The sequence below is a fragment of the Typha angustifolia genome, chromosome 11, assembly GCF_048772165.1.
Source record: "Typha angustifolia cultivar Huaian chromosome 11, ASM4877216v1, whole genome shotgun sequence".
NCBI classification, from domain to species: domain Eukaryota; kingdom Viridiplantae; phylum Streptophyta; class Magnoliopsida; order Poales; family Typhaceae; genus Typha; species Typha angustifolia.
The window spans coordinates 12,461,777-12,481,052 of NC_133249.1; the positions used below are offsets into that span (position 1 = coordinate 12,461,777).

Sequence of the window (19,276 nt, forward strand, 5' to 3'; positions counted from 1 at the left end):
TTCATTATTTTGGGAGTGAATTTCACTTTCCCAAATACATGTCCCAACAAAGATTAGGAAGGTTTTGGACTTTTCTCTTAGCACTTGATGCATATTGTTTTAGAAAAAAGAACTAATAAACAATTTCGGTTGGAAGTAAGGATCTGATTTCTAATACTCTTATTTAGGATTTGTGAGAGTTTTGAATTATTTTATCATAAGACATCACATCTTGATTTCTCTTCTTTTATTTAATCTTGCACTTCTTAAATGGTGTATTAGTTAATTCTAAATGTGGCTCTGTCCTTATATTTTTCTCTGTCAAAAAGAGCTGCAACATCTCCTTACCTTTACTATTTCATTTAGGTATTGTTTCAAAAAAATTCTGTATTATAAATTAGAAAAGATAACTATAAAGTTATACAGAAAAAGTAAAAAGTGATCATTAGACTTAACCCGTCCAAACTCCACTCGAATTCATCCAATTTTAATTGGATTAAGCTCGACTTGAGTCTTATTTAGGCTAAAGCCCAATTCAAACCCGAAATAGTTGTAGACGACATAAGCTAAATCTTTACCCGCTCGACTCACTATGCCTGTCTATGGCTCAACCTATAATATTTATATATTCGCATAATTATTTTAGTCTTCATATTAATAATTCAGTAAACTAAATATTAATATATAAGTATATTTCGATGAAAGATAACAAAAATATTTTTATAAAAGTATATTATATTGATATGATAAAATATAATATTTTTTAAATTTAACCTTATGCTCGACCTAAGCCCAACTCCGCCGACCAGATGAACACCGACGGGGACAAGGGATTTAAGCATGTAACATGTGTAATAATTCAGATAGATCTTGCTGAAATATATCTATGAGGTACAGAACACACACACAAACTTGTCTATCCTGACCCAATCCGTAATTGCCACCCGTACCCGCTACTAATCCGGCAGTCTCGTAGGAAAAACCAAACAGGGATCGAGTTAGAGCAAGGACGCAACTTGAGGAGTACGCCGTACACGATTGCAGCTTATAATGATAAATGCTGGTCGTTTACCTGAGAGTTGTTGACCGAAAATTTAAAACAACACTATTTATCCTTATTATTTTCCCATCAAAATTAGAGACTCTATTTTAACCAACTCAACTGATACATTTATAACTCACTGGAATGATTATAATGAAATAGTTTGTATATAAAGTACTCAGTTAAAATAAAATATTTAAAGATAAAATATTGAACTGTTAGACACTTTCTTTATTCTCTAAGATAATAGTGATATAGAGACCCTCTTTGCTAATAAATTTGCTCAATAGTTTATAAGGAGGTTTATTTTTGGTCAAAAACTCGTTTCTTGGTACTGATTTATAATTAACCTACAAACTTATAATCTATTAAGAAATTCTTTTTCTTAAAATCTAGTTATCAGTCTGGTTTTTTATATTTTTGTTAAGAAAACATTGCATCACTGTCGAGTTATAAGTTTAGGTGCTCAGCAGATTATTCAATTTTTATTTTTAAAAGAAGATTTTAAATATAAAAAGGTAATCATTTGGAATTTCTAATCTGTGTGAGATAAGAGCATATTGGATAAATAATGGATAGGAAATGAGGTTAAAAATATTATAAAAAGTAAATGAGAAACTAATTAACACTAATATGATATATATACCCACTGAACTAAAAACTGGTCAGGTTTGGATCTGGGTCCAAATCTAAAACCACAATATAGATCTTGGACCTCTGTCTACTCTATCCGAGTGGCACAATTTTGAAATGCTTGTGTTGATAAAAAAGAATGAGACATATTTTGCTTGGAAGGCAATCATCACTTGCACTTTATTTAAAAACTAATTCCCTTACAATTATTCTCTGTGCTAAGGAATCCGCATATATGAAATGCCCTGAATCAGATCCATTGGTATGAGAGAAGAAAAATTAAGAAACAAAAGCTTGCACTTATGGTTCTCTCATCACAGATCATATTCCCCCACCCAATGCATCTTGCTTTGGCTTAAAGAGACATTAAAGTGAAGAAAAGATTAAAAAAAAAAGAGGAATTGGGTTAAGTGGGTCCTTTGCTTTGCTTCTTCTCTAACCAATGCGAGTACCAAAATGCAAGAATTCAAACTGTACCCAAAATTTTATTACCGATTTATCTCAACAACAATGTTAATCTCGTCTAAGGGGAGGAAAAAAATGGAGTAAATTGTATCAATTAGATCAAGAAGGAGGAGAAGAGGGATTGTTCTTGCACCTCTTCTTGGCCTCGCTGTAGAGCACGACCCCGAGGATGGTGATCCCGAATCCGACCATCCCCATCACCGTGACGGGATTGCGGAAGATGAGCACGGAGACGACGGCGGCGACGGCGGCCTTGGCGTTGCCGAGGACTTGAAGTGTGAGGGCGCTGGTGTGCTTCGTGACCAAGAAGTTGGTGAGGTTGACGAGGTAGGCGACGGTGGCGTTCCCGAAGAGGAGTAGGGCGAGGCTGGGCTCTTCTCGGATCTTGGCGAGGGTGGCGGCGGCGACGCCGGGCTCGGAGAGGAGGGCGACCGGGAGGAGGATGAGGGCGGCAATGGGCGCCATGTACATGAGGAGGTTGATGGAGTTGAGCTTCTCGGACTCGGAGGAGAGGAGGATGCCCTGGACGACAGACTTCAGGGCACGGCCGGCTGTGGAGGCGAGGCAGATAAGGAAGCCGAGGGCGTGGAAGAGCGGCTCGCTGTTGGAGGCGACGGCGATGCCGAGGACAACGGGGAGGAGCGCGAGGTAGACTGGGGTGGGCTCCGGGCGGCAGGTGATGGCGAGGGCGAAGGCGGCGGTGAAGAATGGGGTTGTGGCGCCGATAGCCTGGTTGAAGGAGACGGGGAGGTAGCGGAGGGAGGTGTTGCCGCAGACGACGGAGAGGGAGAAGATGACAGCGAGGAAGACGATCTTGAGGAGCTGAGAATGGGAAGAGACGGATTGGGAGGGGACGAGGCGGAGGAAGCGGACGGAGAGGAAGGTGTAGAAGGAGCAGGAAAGCATGTGGAGGAAGGTGAGGAAGATGGGGTAGCGGTAGCCATGGATGGAGAGGAGGTACTTGTTAAGGAGAAGGACGCCGATGTTGGAGAAGTACCAAGATAAGATGATGAAGGCGGTGGCGGCGGTGGAGGAGGAGGACGAAGTGGTGGTAGATTTGGAGGGAGGGGTTTGGGGGATGTCGATAGCGATGAGGGAGGAGGGGTCGAGGCGTGGGTTGCTGCCGCGGCGCTGCGTGTAGGATTCCACCATTGGAGGAGGTGTGCTTTCTCGGTGGTCTTGGGTTTTCTTAGTAGTAGTAGTAGTACTAGTAGTAGTAGTAAAGGAAGGAAAGGGGGAGAGAGGGGGGGGGGAGGTAGATGAGATGGGATCTGTGAGCTATTTGTGATTTGATGTAAGGGAGGAGGGAGGGGGAGATTTGTAGATCTGAGGATCGGACGGTTGGTGATGGATGGGGAGAGGTGAGAGAGTAGAAATGGGGGGAGGACGTCGGATTGGGATTCGAGGGAGGATGATGGGAGGGTGTCGGTAGATGACGGTGGTGGGAGGGAAAGGGAGTGTTTTTATTCTTTTTTTTTTTTATTCTTTTTCAGTTTAACGAAAAATTCGAAAGAAAGGCACCTGACGTCCACTTATTTTAATAATGACCATCCAAATACTCATTTACCGGGAAAGGTTAAAAAGGAGCGAAGTGCACCTCTCAGCAGCAGTATCACCCTGTTTTGATTAGGAGAGAAAATTAAGAAAAAAGTTTCTGATAAAATATTTAGAAGAGCATAGGGAGGGAAGAAAGGGAGAAAAAAAGAAAAAGAAATAGTAGCTTCTAACCGTGTTCTCTCTCTCTCTCTCTTTTTTACTCTCCAAAAGTGAAAAGAAAGCAATGTAGAGGTTTATATTTTTTTTCTCTAAATTTTTCCAAAGAGAGTTAAGACTTTTTTTTTTTTGCTTTTTTTTGCTTTTGGTTTACCTTCGCATCTTTTCTCTCCATCAAACATAGTGCAAGGAATGTAGAGGGTTCAAGTGAATGGAGGGTCCAGTGGCTTCGGTCCAAGAATTTTTGCAATTGGTAACATAATACCTAATTAGGTATCCTTCAGACTGCGGATAAAAGGGACAGAACATGCGCATGGCTAGGCCCACATCTCTCTCTCTCTCTCTCTGTATGGCTTTTTAGTGATTAGAGACAAGTAAACTAAATCATTGACACAACTATGATTGCGTCAAAAATGGGCATTCAACTAATGTAAGCTGAGGAACTTAGTCGAGAAGCCATAAGAGAATTTAACTGTAGATAAAGGATGATGACCTTGATGGGATGGGCATGTTCGATATGGGCAATCTATATCGCCCACGTGATCCATCAAATTTGCATACGTTTCTTTGTATGTATTATAAGAATAAAAGTTGCTTGTCAGTTAAAACAACGTATAATTATGATGATTAAGTGAGACCTATGAAAACCAGAAAATATTAGTAACTATTTCTACCTGAAATCAACATCTACTGCAAAGGACTTATATTGCAGGACTATATATAGTAGTAGTAAATGTGTAATATAAATACAAACAGAATCTCAGCAATACTTGCAAAGAAGCATCACGAATAATTTACACTATGTTATTAGCTGTATTTCAAGATTACAACTCTCATTTCAACCAGCATGAAGTATTTCAATAAGAGTGATTTCCTATACAATTATATAATTCCTTTTCTATACAACTATGCGAAACCATGGGAAAGATACACCTATCCGCCTGCATCTTGGATATGCATGGAAGCGAGCAGCCAATAATGGTGTAATAAAAGTAATATCTGAATCAAAGCGAGGTACCTCCTTCAGCATATCAAGACCACAAGATAAATGTTTTCTTGCAGCTGTATGATGTAATAACGTATCACGTGTCAATTTGAACCAAATTCCTCATTCCACTTCTCAAGATCTTCCCACTTGCTCTTCTGCAAGCTTGGTCTGATAACAGCCATTGCTTTCTTAAAATCCTGATATCTCAGTGGTCTTACCTGCAAAGGAATGTAACTTATAAGTTCTTAAGACTGGCATATATCTGACACACCAGCAATGAACTTCTCAAACTTTTTTAATTTCCTAACAAGCGTGGATATCCTCAAAACTACAATTTCGAAAGCTAGACAAACTTTTGCAAACTATTTCTGATTACACTACTTTTCAATGGTAAAGAAAGTTTAGCAGGGACACTGCTAGTTATAGATAATACTCAAGGATTAAGCTTCACTATGGGTTAAACTATATGTGAAGCATTTTAGATAATGGTATTGTACATGGAGGATATCTTAGTGCAGGTGGTACCATGGTACTTGAGAGAGACCTGTTAAGTGGTTAGACAACAAAAGTGTGGCCTGTCCCTCAAATTATAATGAAGCAAATGCTTAATAGTTAGTGGTCCATTTTAAGGTTCAGCAAAATGGGCAACCTCTCTGAGGTTCAGCTGTAACCTGCTAGCGAAATCCTTCAGAAGCTTGCTAGAGCTAGGGAAGAAAGGATCCACAACGTAATACTATAAGAGAGCAGGTGGCACATTACCTTCCAGCTCCCACTACCAAGGAAAAATGAAAGGAAATGAGGCTGACTGTGTAACATTCCAACTAACTTGAAATAGAGTTTCACAATCACCAGAGAGTACTGCAAATGTTGACATTCACCTGATTTGCTTTTATTGTAAGAATGTCTTGTGGACCAAGTTCTCTGATTGGCATCATTGCAGCTTCCACACACAACGCATGCAAGTCACTTCCAGAATATCCTAGGAGGACAAACAGTTATTTTGGGAAGCATCACAGAGACACAATAATTGAGAGATATAATGCCAGATGAATATTACTACCTTCGGTCTCTATGACAAGTCCTTCCAGATCACTACCTGTAGGAGAGTAATTTCAGTTACAAGAGGATCTAAATGAAACAAACCAAGCCATATAATCAGTTATACTACAAAAGGACCCAGATACATTTCTAATAGATAAATGGCCCATAGTTTGTTCAGAGTGATATTCGACTAATTGCGTTGCTTTCCTCCCATGTGAGTAGCATTTGCAATGCTCTAGCTATATATAAACCATAACCCTTGAACATCTGCTAGGTTTTCTTATTCATTGCATAAGGTATATTCATATGTCAATTTGCAAGGTTATTTGTTTATGTATCATCGATTTTGTACATTAATTAAATCAAGAAGAGCGTTTCATTTCTTTTCTTCCTGACCCACTTCGCTGACCAATAAATTTATATTACTCGTTCTCTCTGACATCTTCAAGCAGTCCTTTACTCTCTTCTTTTAAAAAATTCACGAATCTTGGACAATAATATGCAAGTGCAAACCAGTGTAACTCTCATGCATAATTCCACATAGAATTGTTCAAGTCTTTATTCTTGGCAAGATACAAGTTATAAGCTCTTAGATGAATAACAAATTAGAAGAAAATCTTGGGCAAATATTTCTCTGAACTTTATTTTTGCTAGTGAAAGTGGGAACTAGGAGTGGGAATATCAAACAATATCTGTTTCCAAATAATAATGAAAATTGTGATGTAATACAAATGACGCCTGCCCTATGATGTGATGGTGACATATGGGGGCAAGGAAATTAGGTTTATGATGACTGTAAAACTAGGATAGAAAGGATGTTCATGATGGCTGTAAAAATAAATGAAAAAAGGATAGTACACTTTCTTTATTTTGATAAAGAATTTGAAGAATACTAGGAAAAGACTTATTATTAAACTTCTTTAGACTTCGTTTCTAAAATGAACTGCTAGAAGTTCTCAAGAAACAGAATATGGAAAAGGATGTACTGAGATTGAAAATAAAAAGTAAAACATTAGTAAGATTGGATACTATTTGATACACAAATGCATTAGACCGCATCCTTAGGCACGTGATGCAATCATATCACTTCTTAACTGGGTATGTATATTTCTAGATTTTTGAGATTAAAAAGCTAGAGAAAAGTGAAGAGAGACAAGAAACAACTGTACCTAACCTTGCAGAAACTCTCAACTCTCTGTGTTTGATTTATCATAACAAGTCCATTGTACTGTGTGTATCAGTGTAGGTATCCTAATGTACCAACTGGCCACTGGCAAACCCTACGCCAAGATAACATAAAACAACTGATCAAGTATATTTATCATACTATAATATGTATAGAGGGTCTCTTTTATTGTGATGATGAAGCTTGCTTCCTTTAATGCAAATGACCCTAGGTTCAATCTGTGGAACCAACATCACAACAATGGGGTTAAGCCTGCCTAGTTCTTTGGTTTGCTACACCCATGTCATTCGTTAAGACACCCTCTTGTGTAATACTATTCAAAATCTGTCTTTGAATCGGTTTATGGTAGTTAGCATCTCTCTCTATTCAATCCAAGCTATAAATATAGTGAATTTTGTCCAAACCAATATCTAACAATCTTGGCCGACCAGAATTGATTCTACTGAGATCAACTTGGCTCAATGAGTCCTGAAGCTAGGACTTTTACCACGTTCAAAAAGAATTCAGTATTGTGATTGAGCAAATTTTTTTCATCCATAGTGGGAGTGATGCTCCTCTCTCTCTCTCTCCCAGTTTGCTCTTAAATTAACCTCACAGAATGGACTTATAAAATTGAAGTCATCTAGTGTTGTTTTATGACTTGATTTCATTATTCTTGTATGACAATACAACTTTAGACTAGAGATCGTGGGACTTTTCTTATGATGGTTGTGACTAATATCATGAATTATAAGGATTGGAATCAATTAAAGGTGATAACTGAGGATTTTATGCTTGTGACCACAAGATAGGCTTTCAACATGACTTACTAAATGAAGAATGATGTTTCATATGCACTCGAATTTTGACAAAAGTTATTTGATGAAATAAGAAAATTGGAGAGACAAGGCACAGTCCAAAGTAAATGACAATACAAGTGTTCTTAATGTGTCAAATGAGATATAGCTTCTGCATTATAATCATTGACTCTGCATATATTTAATCTTTCCCTTTGTTGGTATGTGAATCTCTTTATACATGTGGTCCATATAGAATTACTATCATAAACAAGAAAAGATCACTAATATTAACTTACAATATTATTTACTTTTGTCATCTACAACACTATTTGCGCCATTCATTTTACATGTATGCCCAACATATGTACATATATATAGGTGAAATGTTATCTATAGACATAACATGTTAGAATAGTGTTTCAGAATGTAGCAAAGATAACATGATCTACAGATACACATAAATAATGTCGTGAAAACCCTCATACGAACAACATTTGCTATAGAAGATGCCAACAGAAACAACTGAGACATGTGCACTTGCTACTTACTGGGCAATGAAAATGATTGTCCTTTAAGTTGATTCTTGAGAAGTAGCCTCCGAACACTCGCATCTGGCAAGGGGACATATATTCTCTTCACCTGATTAAAAAGGTGAGATAGTGTAAAACATAGCAAATCTAATAATGATGATACCTGATCTGATTAATAAGAAATTAAGAATATTTTATGCATCAGAAATCAAAACAACCAGTGTTAGCATAAACATAGTCTAACTTCAAGGGAAAAAAAAAATGGAAAAGAAAGTAGCCTTTTCCTGCTACTCAAATCTGTGTCACAATGTTTAGATTGCTAGAAAAAGAGAGATAGGAGGATTTCTCTATACTTGGTAATCTCCTAAATAATGTTTCTGAGCTATAGAGTTATTTCCTAACAGCAGTGATTTAATGCAATGTAAAATTCTAAGATAAGCACATTAATTATTTAGTTAGCAAAATAGTAGGTATACCAATCAAAGCCCTGAATGATTCATAAAAACATTAAACATAGCATCTCTCTCTAGGAGAACAGGAACCAGCTCGTTTTGTTCCTGCTTCCAGCTTCCGGTAAGCATCCTAGCAACACAAGTGAGTTAATATATTCTCTAACCGAAAGGACAAAGGCCTTAAATTGGCTCGGACAAGTGTAATTTTGGTCTTGAAACTTTGAATAATTCTCGAGGTCATGGCTGGTCTAGAGTCTAGACCTTGTATAAATAAGACATCTTGACACTACCAATACCTTTTAACCCTATTCATGCCCATCAGATCAGTCTAATGCACTATGCTTTTTAGGAGCTTCAGCATTGTTTACTCAATCTCTAATACTAAACTTCAAAATTAATTTTTAACATTTTCTTCAGTTTACTGGCAAACCGAGTTCATCGTTAAAAACATAGATTTTCTAATTTTGAACTTTTGTTTGAGATTATCTAATATAAGATGTTCTTTACCTATTGGCTCTTAAATAAATTCATCTAGAAACTAAACTAGCCTAGCAATCTTGTTTGCATTAATTGGTACCAAAACTTGAGCTCCTCACATTTCATTTGTATTAATACTATAGCAATAGTAATTCAAGTTTGTTATGTTGCAAATCAAATGATCATTAATTCAAGTAAGAAAAATGATTCACAGAACAACTACAGAAAGTTCAAAATAACATTGTCCATTTCTTCGCTTGAACCAAGCAATAAATTTCCGTTTACATTCTTTCAACCAAATGCTGATATTTTCTCTTCGGACTAGCAGCTTCTTAACATAGAAACTAGAGTCAACTTTTAAAATCAGAATTTTAAACCACACAATTTTTTTGATTATTTTCGTTGTAATAAATAAAAAATCTTCTACATACAATTATTGCATATGCAACTATCCCAGACCTACTGGATTATCAATATGACCAAATAGAATTGTCTAGACATTAACATGAAAGAATAGAGGGAATTAGACAGTAGGCAACTAGGCATTTGACGATGAACCTCACCAGTCTGCGGAGAACAGCATCGTCCAACTCTTGCGGCTTATTGGTAGCACCTGTAATAGCATTTACCATAAAATAAGGATGTTAAGTAATCATCTTAACAAACAAAAAATAATATCTAAATATGTCAACAATGGATGATGGTCGTGAGAAGCAATGACCACCCACTGATTCCCTGAGAAAAGAAAGTGCTACCTTGGCATCAATTTAGTAGATTATTGCTTTGATGATAATGTTTATTGACAGTAATACAGAGCAACACTTAGTGTGATTGTAATGTTTGCCTTTTGCATCCAAATGGTCATGAGTCCAAGTCATAGAAGCAATAACTATGATAACAAGAGTAAGAATACATACATCTTCCCACATCAGACCCAACATTCATGGGAGAAGTTACATACACCAGGATACCTTTTCTTGAACATATAGACCAGCAAATTAAGAGCTAAGTAGGCTATATAAACAAGTAAAAAATTGGAGAAGAACAAGATAAAGATTTGAATGTCATTTTGTATGCAATTGAGAGTAAAGATTTAGAATCAAACAAGATAAAAAGCCAACTTTACCAAAATGCATATCAATAATGACATCCAAGTTAAGAACCTCACTGTATAGCTTGATAATATACAGTGCCTCAAAATATCAGTTCTTTTGAAGTACTAACATTCGATCGATGATCAAGTGAAACGAAATAGATGACACTCATGGTTCCAATATATTATAATATATAATTAGGCAGCATAAAATCCTTAGGCTATAACACTCGTTGCCATCTAAATTCTAACATCTACGAAACATATTAAGATGAATGTATCGTTGAACTAAAGTATCATAATTTCCTAGTTAGCTTTCAATTGATAGGATATAGACTTAAATCAAAATGTTGTTTGGATCCAAATTCAAATAATTATGTCATCACAGACATTGAAGGTACTAGATATCTCAAGAGGTAATATTAGAGCCCACAAGAAAGCATGAAGTAGCTCACCAATAACAATTACTAAATCATCCGGATTAGAAGTAACTCCATCAAACTGGAGAAGGAATTCTGACTTGAGCCGTCTACTGACTTCATGCTCGTTATTTGACCTTGAAGACAGGACACTATCAATCTGCGGAATGACACGATATGCAGTTCATTGTTAATAAACTAAAAGAATCTATTGACCATCGGGCTTCAACTAAAAACCAATAGTAAAGAAAAAAAAAGACAAGAAAATCCATGAACATGACCATATGTAGGATTCCATCAACTAATGTGGTCTAAAAATTTAGAACATGCAATTGATCCATTATAGCTGTATTATAAGTATGTGAACGATAAAAAGAATATAGATCCTTCCCTCTTTTGAGTTGTTATGAAAAATGATCACCCAACCCAATTTCTCGTCTTGTCTTGATGTGCAACTTACAAATCATAAGTCTCAGAATGCAAAGCAGCTCCAACAACCATGTGACGACATCGTGCCACAATGCAGATCCAAATACAAAGACATATGTTGTATCTTGCAGAAAAGGTTCCCATAAACATCACAAAGACCTTTCCTAGGTACTAGTAAGTTTGATGCCCAAATTATACTTTTGAACCTATTGTATGATTAGTTGATTACAATCAGTTAGTCTACCCACTCTTTCCAAGTACCTTATCAATAACCACTAAATCAGCTTGGCTTCTACTTAAATTGGTTGTTGAACATCTTTTTTCAAATAGTTTGAACTTTGGAGTCCACATGCAGTTTCATCATTTATCCTTTACTATTGTCTGCCTGTTTACATCTACAGTTCTTCAAGAAAATAATTTTCAAATCAGTTTCCTGGAACAACATTGATATTACAAAGGCCGTCTAAGGTTTTGGCTTCTACAAAAGGTAGAGTTATTAATTACTCTTTTGTAACAATAGCATCTGGTTTAACACTTAACTAGTATATTGTAGTCCAAAAGATGGTACTGATGACAGTAGGAATTAATTGAAGTCCATCGTCATAAACAATGCTCACATGGGGCAGGCAGATGCACCTAAGTGTTTTTTATGGATTCTTAAATTTCTAAAAATTTACCAATAAAGTAGGAAAGAGAGACTCATGTCCATATATTACAAAAATCGGAATAATAAGAGGTTCTGAAAAAATAATAATAATGAATCAAAGCTAATTCCATGCAAGCACTGTGCACGTACATGGTACTTCCACAAAATAATAGTAGGAAAGAGAGACTCATGTTCCCATCAACTTCTTCTCTCGGTCCCTATGATCGGTGTCATTTTTGAAACTGAGGACAAGCCTTGACATCACGAAAATTTGGGTGTGAAACCCTAGTTTGAGGGTGAAGATGTAAAACCTATGACTAAACATAATGATACTTGGTTTGACTGAGAACGATAAAAGCCCGACAGACTAGAGAAGTATGAGAAAAGTCTCAGTCCACTGCTTAAAGTCACTAAGGATAAGTCTTATCATTAGAAAAACTTGGGTGTGAAACCCTTGCTTGAGGATGGAGGTGTGAAACCTATCTCTAAATTTAATGATATTAGGGTTAATTGAAGTGACTTGGGGTGCTAGGAAATTGTGAGACTGGAGCAATCTGAATGCTGCAATAGACATACTCGACAGAGTCGAGTTCTCTCCCACTCGGGGAGTATGATGCGGACATCGATAACATATTACACAATCACATGTATTAGTGTAGTTTCTCCTTTAAGAAATTAGTCTAAGTTAATTATTTTTATTATACATTTACTATTTATGGTGTTTAGGGTTATATTTACTTTTTTGCAATTGTTTAGGGTGTTATTTGCTTATTGTCATTTGTAAAGTCTATATATAGGCCAACTTTTTACTCAATCGGGATTAATAAAGAAATAAATTTTTTTTTTGAGATCTCCAATGTGAGTTTTGGGTGTGAAACCCTAATTAAGAATGGAGGTGTAAAATCCCATTCTTTTTTCTCTTTCTTTCACCATCATCGTTCCTAGAATCCTAAAGATCCATTTGTTTCACATCATTCTGTCTCCTTCAAATGATGCTTTATAAATTTAGAATGCTTACTCTTCTTCAAGTAATAGCAAGCCATTTGTGGTTCACCTACTTATTCTTCAAAGCTTCAAAAGAATTATCTCCGTACATGGTACTTTCACAAACAAGGTTTTAAAAATCAAAATGCCCAAGCTCTCATTCCTGACATTGACAACAACCATTTATCTCTTCATATTGTCGACAACTGCTATAATTAATGCTTGTGAAACATGATAAATAGTTTCTCACTCCAAAATTCTCAAATAATTCTCTGACGAACTTGCCCTTATCACTTCATCCAATCTGGTTGTACTGCATGTGCACTTGAGATGCCATTTTTCGCCCTTCATAACGATAATCAATCAGCATATATTCATCCTCTTTGACTTAAAATTTTCCTATCAATATCATATTAGGATAAAGAAATATGCTAACTTTTCATAACAACTAATGAGAGTGAGTGCCAAGGTACAATTGAGACACTTCATACTTTCTCTCAGTGCACCAATGGAATATAACAAAATACTGATAATCACATGAAACATATTGACGAAGTATCTGAACTCATTCATGGAAAATTGGAAATACAACAATGCCTTTCACTAGAACACAGAACTGGAAGATAATATGGAAACCAAATTAAGAATTAATTGGTTCATGCGAACATTACAACAAAAAGTCAATTAGCAAATGAACATAAGGAAAAAGGTTAAAATAAAGACCTCGTCCATAAAGATTACAGATGGCTGCCTAGCAACAGCAACCATGAAAAGATTCCGAACAAGTTTTTCGGCCTCCCCAAACTATTTTGCCACAAAAAAAGAAGTTATTGTTAGTTGGTTGATAACTTGGCATAACAAGAAAACTATCATAGACCACTAAATAGAAATATAAGTGTATGCTTCGAACAAGACCATACCCATTTTGATGTCAGAGACGAGGGAGAAACATTAAAAAATGTTGCTTCAGATTCTGATGCAACAGCTTTGGCAAGCATCGTTTTCCCAGTACCAGGAGGTCCAAAGAGAAGCAACCCTGATTGACATTACCAATTTATGAGCCTCTTAATATTGCAAGCTCTAAAATGAGGATGATAAAATTCAGTAGATTTACCTTTAGCTGGTTTTCGGAGGCCAGTAAATAAGTCTTTTCGTTTAGTTGGTAGAATTACCATTTCCATTAGAGCTTGCTTAGCCTTATCAAGACCAGCTATAATGAAATAAGGCGAGTATATAAATATAAAATTTTATCCAAACTTACAAAAAAAAAAATTGAAAGGAATGATTCTGAATATCTTTACCAACATCATCCCATTTAACAGACGGACTTCTGTCTACAATGGTTGTATTTATCATTTCAACTAGCCGTTCATCAGAGCTATCAGCAGTACGTTGAACAGATCTGGACCCTCCATTAACATTTTTCTGATTCCCAATCGCTTGATTACTCTTTAAAGTGGGCATGCTCTGAAATGTGGGCTTTTGGATGCCAGATGTTTTTGGTGAATCAATTCTTACTACATTATGGCCTGGAACATGCTATACAAGCAAAGGAAATTACATGTATTAAAGAAATAAAAAAAATCATTCAATCAATTTCTTAAGCTGAAAATATAGCAAGCAAGAGAAAAGGTCATCTTTTCTATCAGATCTGAAGCAAAAGCATAAGTTTTCTAATCAAGTGTAATTCATGAAATCTGAAGCAAAGGAAATATCGCCTTTTCTAAAAGCGTAAGTATTCCAGGAATCTAATGTTGGATCACCAAGTAAGAGAAAGCAGTATAAGATGAGATAATCCGATGCTAGAGAAAGATGACAGGAGTCAGGATTCTAACAACAAAGTTGGTTTCATTGTTTTCACTCAAGGAAGCCTCCAAAAGAATCAAGAATAGATAGCTGAGATGCTATCATAAGTACTGGTAGTCATTTAATATCGCTAGCTGATATTAATGAAGAATTCTCATCGTTGATAAAAAGAAATTCTATGTAGTAAGTTTTTCAAAATGACATGACTTTAGTCGTCAGATTCTCTATAATTCTTATTTAGAAGATTACATCTATTCTAGTTTCATCATTAGAAAAATGTCATCAGCAAACATATTTGAGCACCATTTGTGAGATCAAATAGGTACATGCCTTCATATTCTTTTTGTCGTCCTACAGTTAGTTGCAAGCACATAAAAAGGAGGGTAGAAGCTTGACAGCCATCATTACAATTAGGGCATGTGCAATCTTCATTAGATGAAATCATGAACGTAAACAATTGACATGATGAAGGTACAAAGCACTGAGATAAGTACAAACGCCATGCCACGACATATCCATACCTTTTTTGCCGTCACTCCTGACGTTCCTAATAAAAGAGAGAACAAGAGAAAGAAAGAAGAAAAGAAGAAAAAAAGTATCAGATTTTTACATACTGAAAGCAAAATAAAGCAAATATAGATTGGAAGGTACGGTATACCTCCCCCTGTCCTCTGAGTTAACAACTTCAATCTTTCTGCAACTTGCCCCTGCCACTTCGCTATCTTTTGCTGGTACATCTTCACCTGATCTTTCTCGCTGCTATAATCCCCAATAAGAGCGCCCGTTCAAATAGAATTCCAGAAACGGAAAAAAGATAAAGAGTAGGAATTGGATCATTGACCTAGATGAGACGGCATCCGGAACCCTCGCGCCCTTGGCTTCGAGCATCACGCGCTGCGCATTCCTATAGTGCGTGATGGCATCGTCGGCGAGACCCCACTCCTCGGCCCGTACGGCCTTGTCGATCTCCTCCTTCGCCAATTCGAAGTATCCCTTCAGCTTGAGGACGACCCTCTCGCTAACGACGGAAGGACCTTCGCCGGAGCTACTCTCCATTTCCGGCGAGGACCAAGAAGGAGAACCCAATCCGGCGCCGGAGAAGAAAGTGGAGAAGGAATCAACGAGATTCTTGAAGTAGCTCATACATTGGCAGGGGAATCAAATCAAGAAGGCGGAATTGAAGCCGTTATTAGGGAGGGGATGGAAGATAATATGGAAACCAGATTGTTGAAATATTATCGTCGAAGAAGTAGCAAGAGAGGAGAAGAACGGGGAAAGAAGGGAAGATTGAGATGGATTTCGGTGCTATTGGATCGTCAATAGGGTTGCTTATTTGGTTAAAAACGGTGCTTTGTGCTTGAGAAAGGAAAGTAAACGTTTTCTAACACGGCTGAGATAATTTGCAAACTTCTCCTTGAGATCTTACCTCTAATTAGTGTCGTATTGGTGCGGTAACTGGCGCAGCCTATATTCTTACGGGAAATTTGTATATAACACCCTATCTTTTAATAAATTGTAGTTTATCCTCTATATTTTAACTATTTATAAATCCAGGCATTTTAGTTATATAAAATAAAGATATTTTAGTTATTTTAAAAATAAAATATATTTACTTAATGAAATATTATTATATCTAATCCAGGGTAAATAGTAAAAATATAGGGCGGGTAAACCGTAATTTTGTTAAAAGCAGGGTATTATATGTAAATTTTCCTATCCTTATAACAGCTTGGAATATTATAGGATTATTTGCACCAAAAATATACTTAGTTCTCCTAATTATCTGACAACTATCTCCGATTATTTTTTTAATTAATTAAAAAATAATTATAGAAACTTGTATAAAAAAAAAAGAGAAATATTAAGAGATAAAATAAGATGATAAATAAGAAGAAAATGTATTACAACTTTCACAAATATATGCAAATATCACTGTTTTATTATATATGTCGTAGAATTTACATACTTACCATTACAATTTACATAAAATAAATAATAATCATATAGGGTTATATATTTTGTTATTTAATTCATTATCTCAACATTATTTATGATAAATTTTTTATTTTATTAATTAAAGAGCGATTAGAAATACTTGTATAAAAAAAAGAGGATGATTAAATGATAGAAGAAAAAGAATAAAAAGTAGAAAAGGAAGAAAATATATAAACAACTTTTACTTAGACTTTTGAATTGATCAAAAAATTATGGAACCCAAATATATAACAAATTTCATATTTTTGTCAAATTTTGTCTTTTTCTTATACACACTGCAAAATTACTTTTTACTATTATAATTTATATGAAATAAATAATAATCATGTAGAGTCATGCTTATAGTTATTTAACTAATTCTAATATCTCACCACTATCTCAAATTACTCTTTTGTTTTATTATTTAAAAAGTGATTAGAGAAAATTGTATAAAAAAGAATTAAAGGATAAAAAATATTATTAACAACTTTCATTATTCTTTAACAACTTTTATTACATATTTCATCATTATGATTTACATAGAAATAAATAGTAATCATGCATATTAATATTTTTTATTATTTAACTAATCTTAATTATCTCACAACGATCTCTTATTAAATAATAACTAGAAAAACTTATATATAAAAAAAGGAAGAAGAAGAAGAAGAAGAATTATGTTTTTGGTTATTTAATTAATTATAATTATCTTATCGCTATCTCCAATTAATCTTTTACTTTACTAATTAAAGAGTGATTAATATTATATTCAATTTTAATTTAAAGAGATATTCTACTTAGACTATCTGAACTATCACAATTTTCCGTATACACTACTTGAACATTTATTTTACCACACACACCCCTAATCTAAAAAAGTTTTTGAGTTTAAAGATCAATATAGTTATTTTTGTTTCTTCAAACAATTGGTATATATGGAAATTCTTCATAGTTTTTCCGTAAGTAATAAAAAAGTTTAGGAGGCATATATGAAAAATAGTAACAGTACAGTGTCTAAGTGGAGTTATCCACAATTTATTATTATATTAAATATATAATAAACTTAAAGAAATTAAATAATATTAAAATTTTAATAACAAGAATACAAAAAAATTGTCCATTCAATTATTTCCCAAAATTGAATGTACTAGCCTATAAGATTAGAGCGGGCAAATATATACTGTGGTTATCGTGCGAGCCAAATATCAGACATAAGGGATCAAGTTATAAAAAGTGTCATATCATAACAACTAAATGTAATAGAGCTCCTATGAAAATATTTTAGTTACATATTTATATAGTGGTATCTAATATAGTAAATATTCAATGCGAGACTAAAAAATCATAGAAATATACGAGCATAATGGACAGCGTCACATGCTCGTTAGGCAGGCAAAGGTTTTGCCTGTCCATTACCATTTTGGGCTCGGGTTAGGCCAAGCTTAGCATTGTTAAAGTTAAGCGAGTCCAGAGAGAACTTGTGCGAATCGGCCCAATGATTAGGTCTACAAATATATAATTTTTACATTATTGCCACTGAAATGTTTTAAAATTATAATCGCCACTACATTCTTTAAAACATTATAGATGCTATTGAAATCATTGGGCTATTTCAAAGTTCTCGTTCTATTAGTTAGATCTAACTAATTATAATTAAAACACAATTTAGATTTAAAAAGATTATTGTTGTGAATCAGTCTAAGATGATTTATTTGATGGGGATGAATGGGGCGATTTGATGATCAATTTAGTAGAGATGGTGAGATCTATAGGATGTGAGTGGAAGGGATACTAGGGATGATGATAGCATGAGGTAGATCTATAATTTAGAACGAAATAAGGGGAGAAGATGGTCGGCCAAGGCTATTTATAGCCTAACCATGTCTCTACAAAGTCAAAAATGACTGGACCCAAACTATAGAACCATGGAGTGCCAAGCATGACATTCACTTCTCAGGGAGCCAAGGGGTGAAGATCCATTATTGGCAAATTTTCTTGGATCTTCAATGTGACCAAGATTGAGAGGACCCTAGACTATTTTGAATCCAGGTGACTCAAGTGTAGTGGAGGTTTTGGCTTAAGATGCAAGGGTCATTAGTCTGCTCGAGATCCTCCTTAGATTCCAATGATAGTGGAGGTGGGCAAAATGCTTCACAAATTAGAGCAACCATATTTGCTGGCCTACGGTCGGCACCCATTGTTAGTGGGGGTAGCAAGGGCTCCATTGGTGGTGGTGTATGCCTTAGTGATCCTCCATCACGTAGCAAAGGTGGTGGTGGGGTGTGTTTGCGAAGGAGGATCTCTGATGTCCTGGGCTAAAGTTGAGTCGATGACGACTTGCATCCATCCTTTGATTGAGGCCTATAGAGCCTATTGTGATACTAGAATCGAGGCATGTAAATCCAAAAATGACACTTGCATCGATCTCATCATTTGGACCAAATCAACGGACTGTCATGGCTACCGTTGGTGAGTTGGGGTTCGGTTCTCTCCCTTTGAAGACTATCATAGATGTTTCCTTAAGATGCTGTGCTACCATGGATCTAGTGGTGACCATGACGGTAATCTACTATTTTGATACTATATTGTGTACCAGGCTAAGATGATTTATTTGATGCGATGAATGGGGCGATTTGGTGA

The 19,276-nt window shown here is 35.6% G+C and overlaps 2 protein-coding genes across 4 annotated transcripts; both read right to left on the reverse strand.

Moving 5' to 3' along the window:
• Positions 1-2,113: 2,113 nt before the first annotated feature.
• Positions 2,114-3,375, reverse strand: LOC140770500 (probable sugar phosphate/phosphate translocator At1g12500). The gene has a single exon (XM_073111718.1). The coding sequence runs from the start codon at positions 3,269-3,271 to the stop codon at positions 2,219-2,221; it is 1,053 nt and encodes a 350-aa protein (XP_072967819.1). The 5' UTR covers positions 3,272-3,375; the 3' UTR covers positions 2,114-2,218.
• Positions 3,376-4,616: 1,241 nt separating this feature from the next.
• On the reverse strand, positions 4,617-16,073 carry LOC140770724 (uncharacterized). 3 transcript variants are annotated; one of them, XM_073111985.1, is made up of 13 exons: positions 15,504-16,071; positions 15,321-15,418; positions 15,184-15,209; positions 14,158-14,395; positions 13,971-14,066; positions 13,777-13,892; positions 13,580-13,660; positions 10,834-10,957; positions 9,849-9,898; positions 8,375-8,465; positions 5,881-5,916; positions 5,699-5,799; positions 4,617-5,038 (listed from the first exon to the last, which is right to left on the reverse strand). In XM_073111985.1, exons 1-13 carry the CDS (start codon positions 15,803-15,805, stop codon positions 4,922-4,924), a joined length of 1,476 nt encoding a protein of 491 aa, XP_072968086.1. In that variant the 5' UTR covers positions 15,806-16,071; the 3' UTR covers positions 4,617-4,921. The 3 variants fall into 3 exon arrangements, 2 of the variants coding, with proteins under 2 accessions (XP_072968086.1, XP_072968085.1); XM_073111984.1 differs by having other exon boundaries at positions 15,321-15,421; XR_012106047.1 differs by lacking the exon at positions 4,617-5,038 and adding an exon at positions 7,031-7,141 and having other exon boundaries at positions 15,321-15,421; positions 15,504-16,073.
• Between the last annotated feature and the right edge of the window lie 3,203 nt (positions 16,074-19,276).

Coding starts and splice junctions, on each gene's coding strand:
- LOC140770500 (XM_073111718.1), bottom strand. CDS start 3,271: ATGGTGGAATCCTACACGCAGCGCCGCGGCAGCAACCCACGCCTCGAC.
- LOC140770724 (XM_073111984.1), bottom strand. CDS start 15,805: ATGAGCTACTTCAAGAATCTCGTTGATTCCTTCTCCACTTTCTTCTCC. Junction 14,396..15,183: donor CAGGAGTGACGGCAAAAAAG/GTATGGATATGT, acceptor TTGCTTGTATAG/CATGTTCCAGGCCATAATGT. Junction 13,661..13,776: donor CGTCTCTGACATCAAAATGG/GTATGGTCTTGT, acceptor GTGGCAAAATAG/TTTGGGGAGGCCGAAAAACT.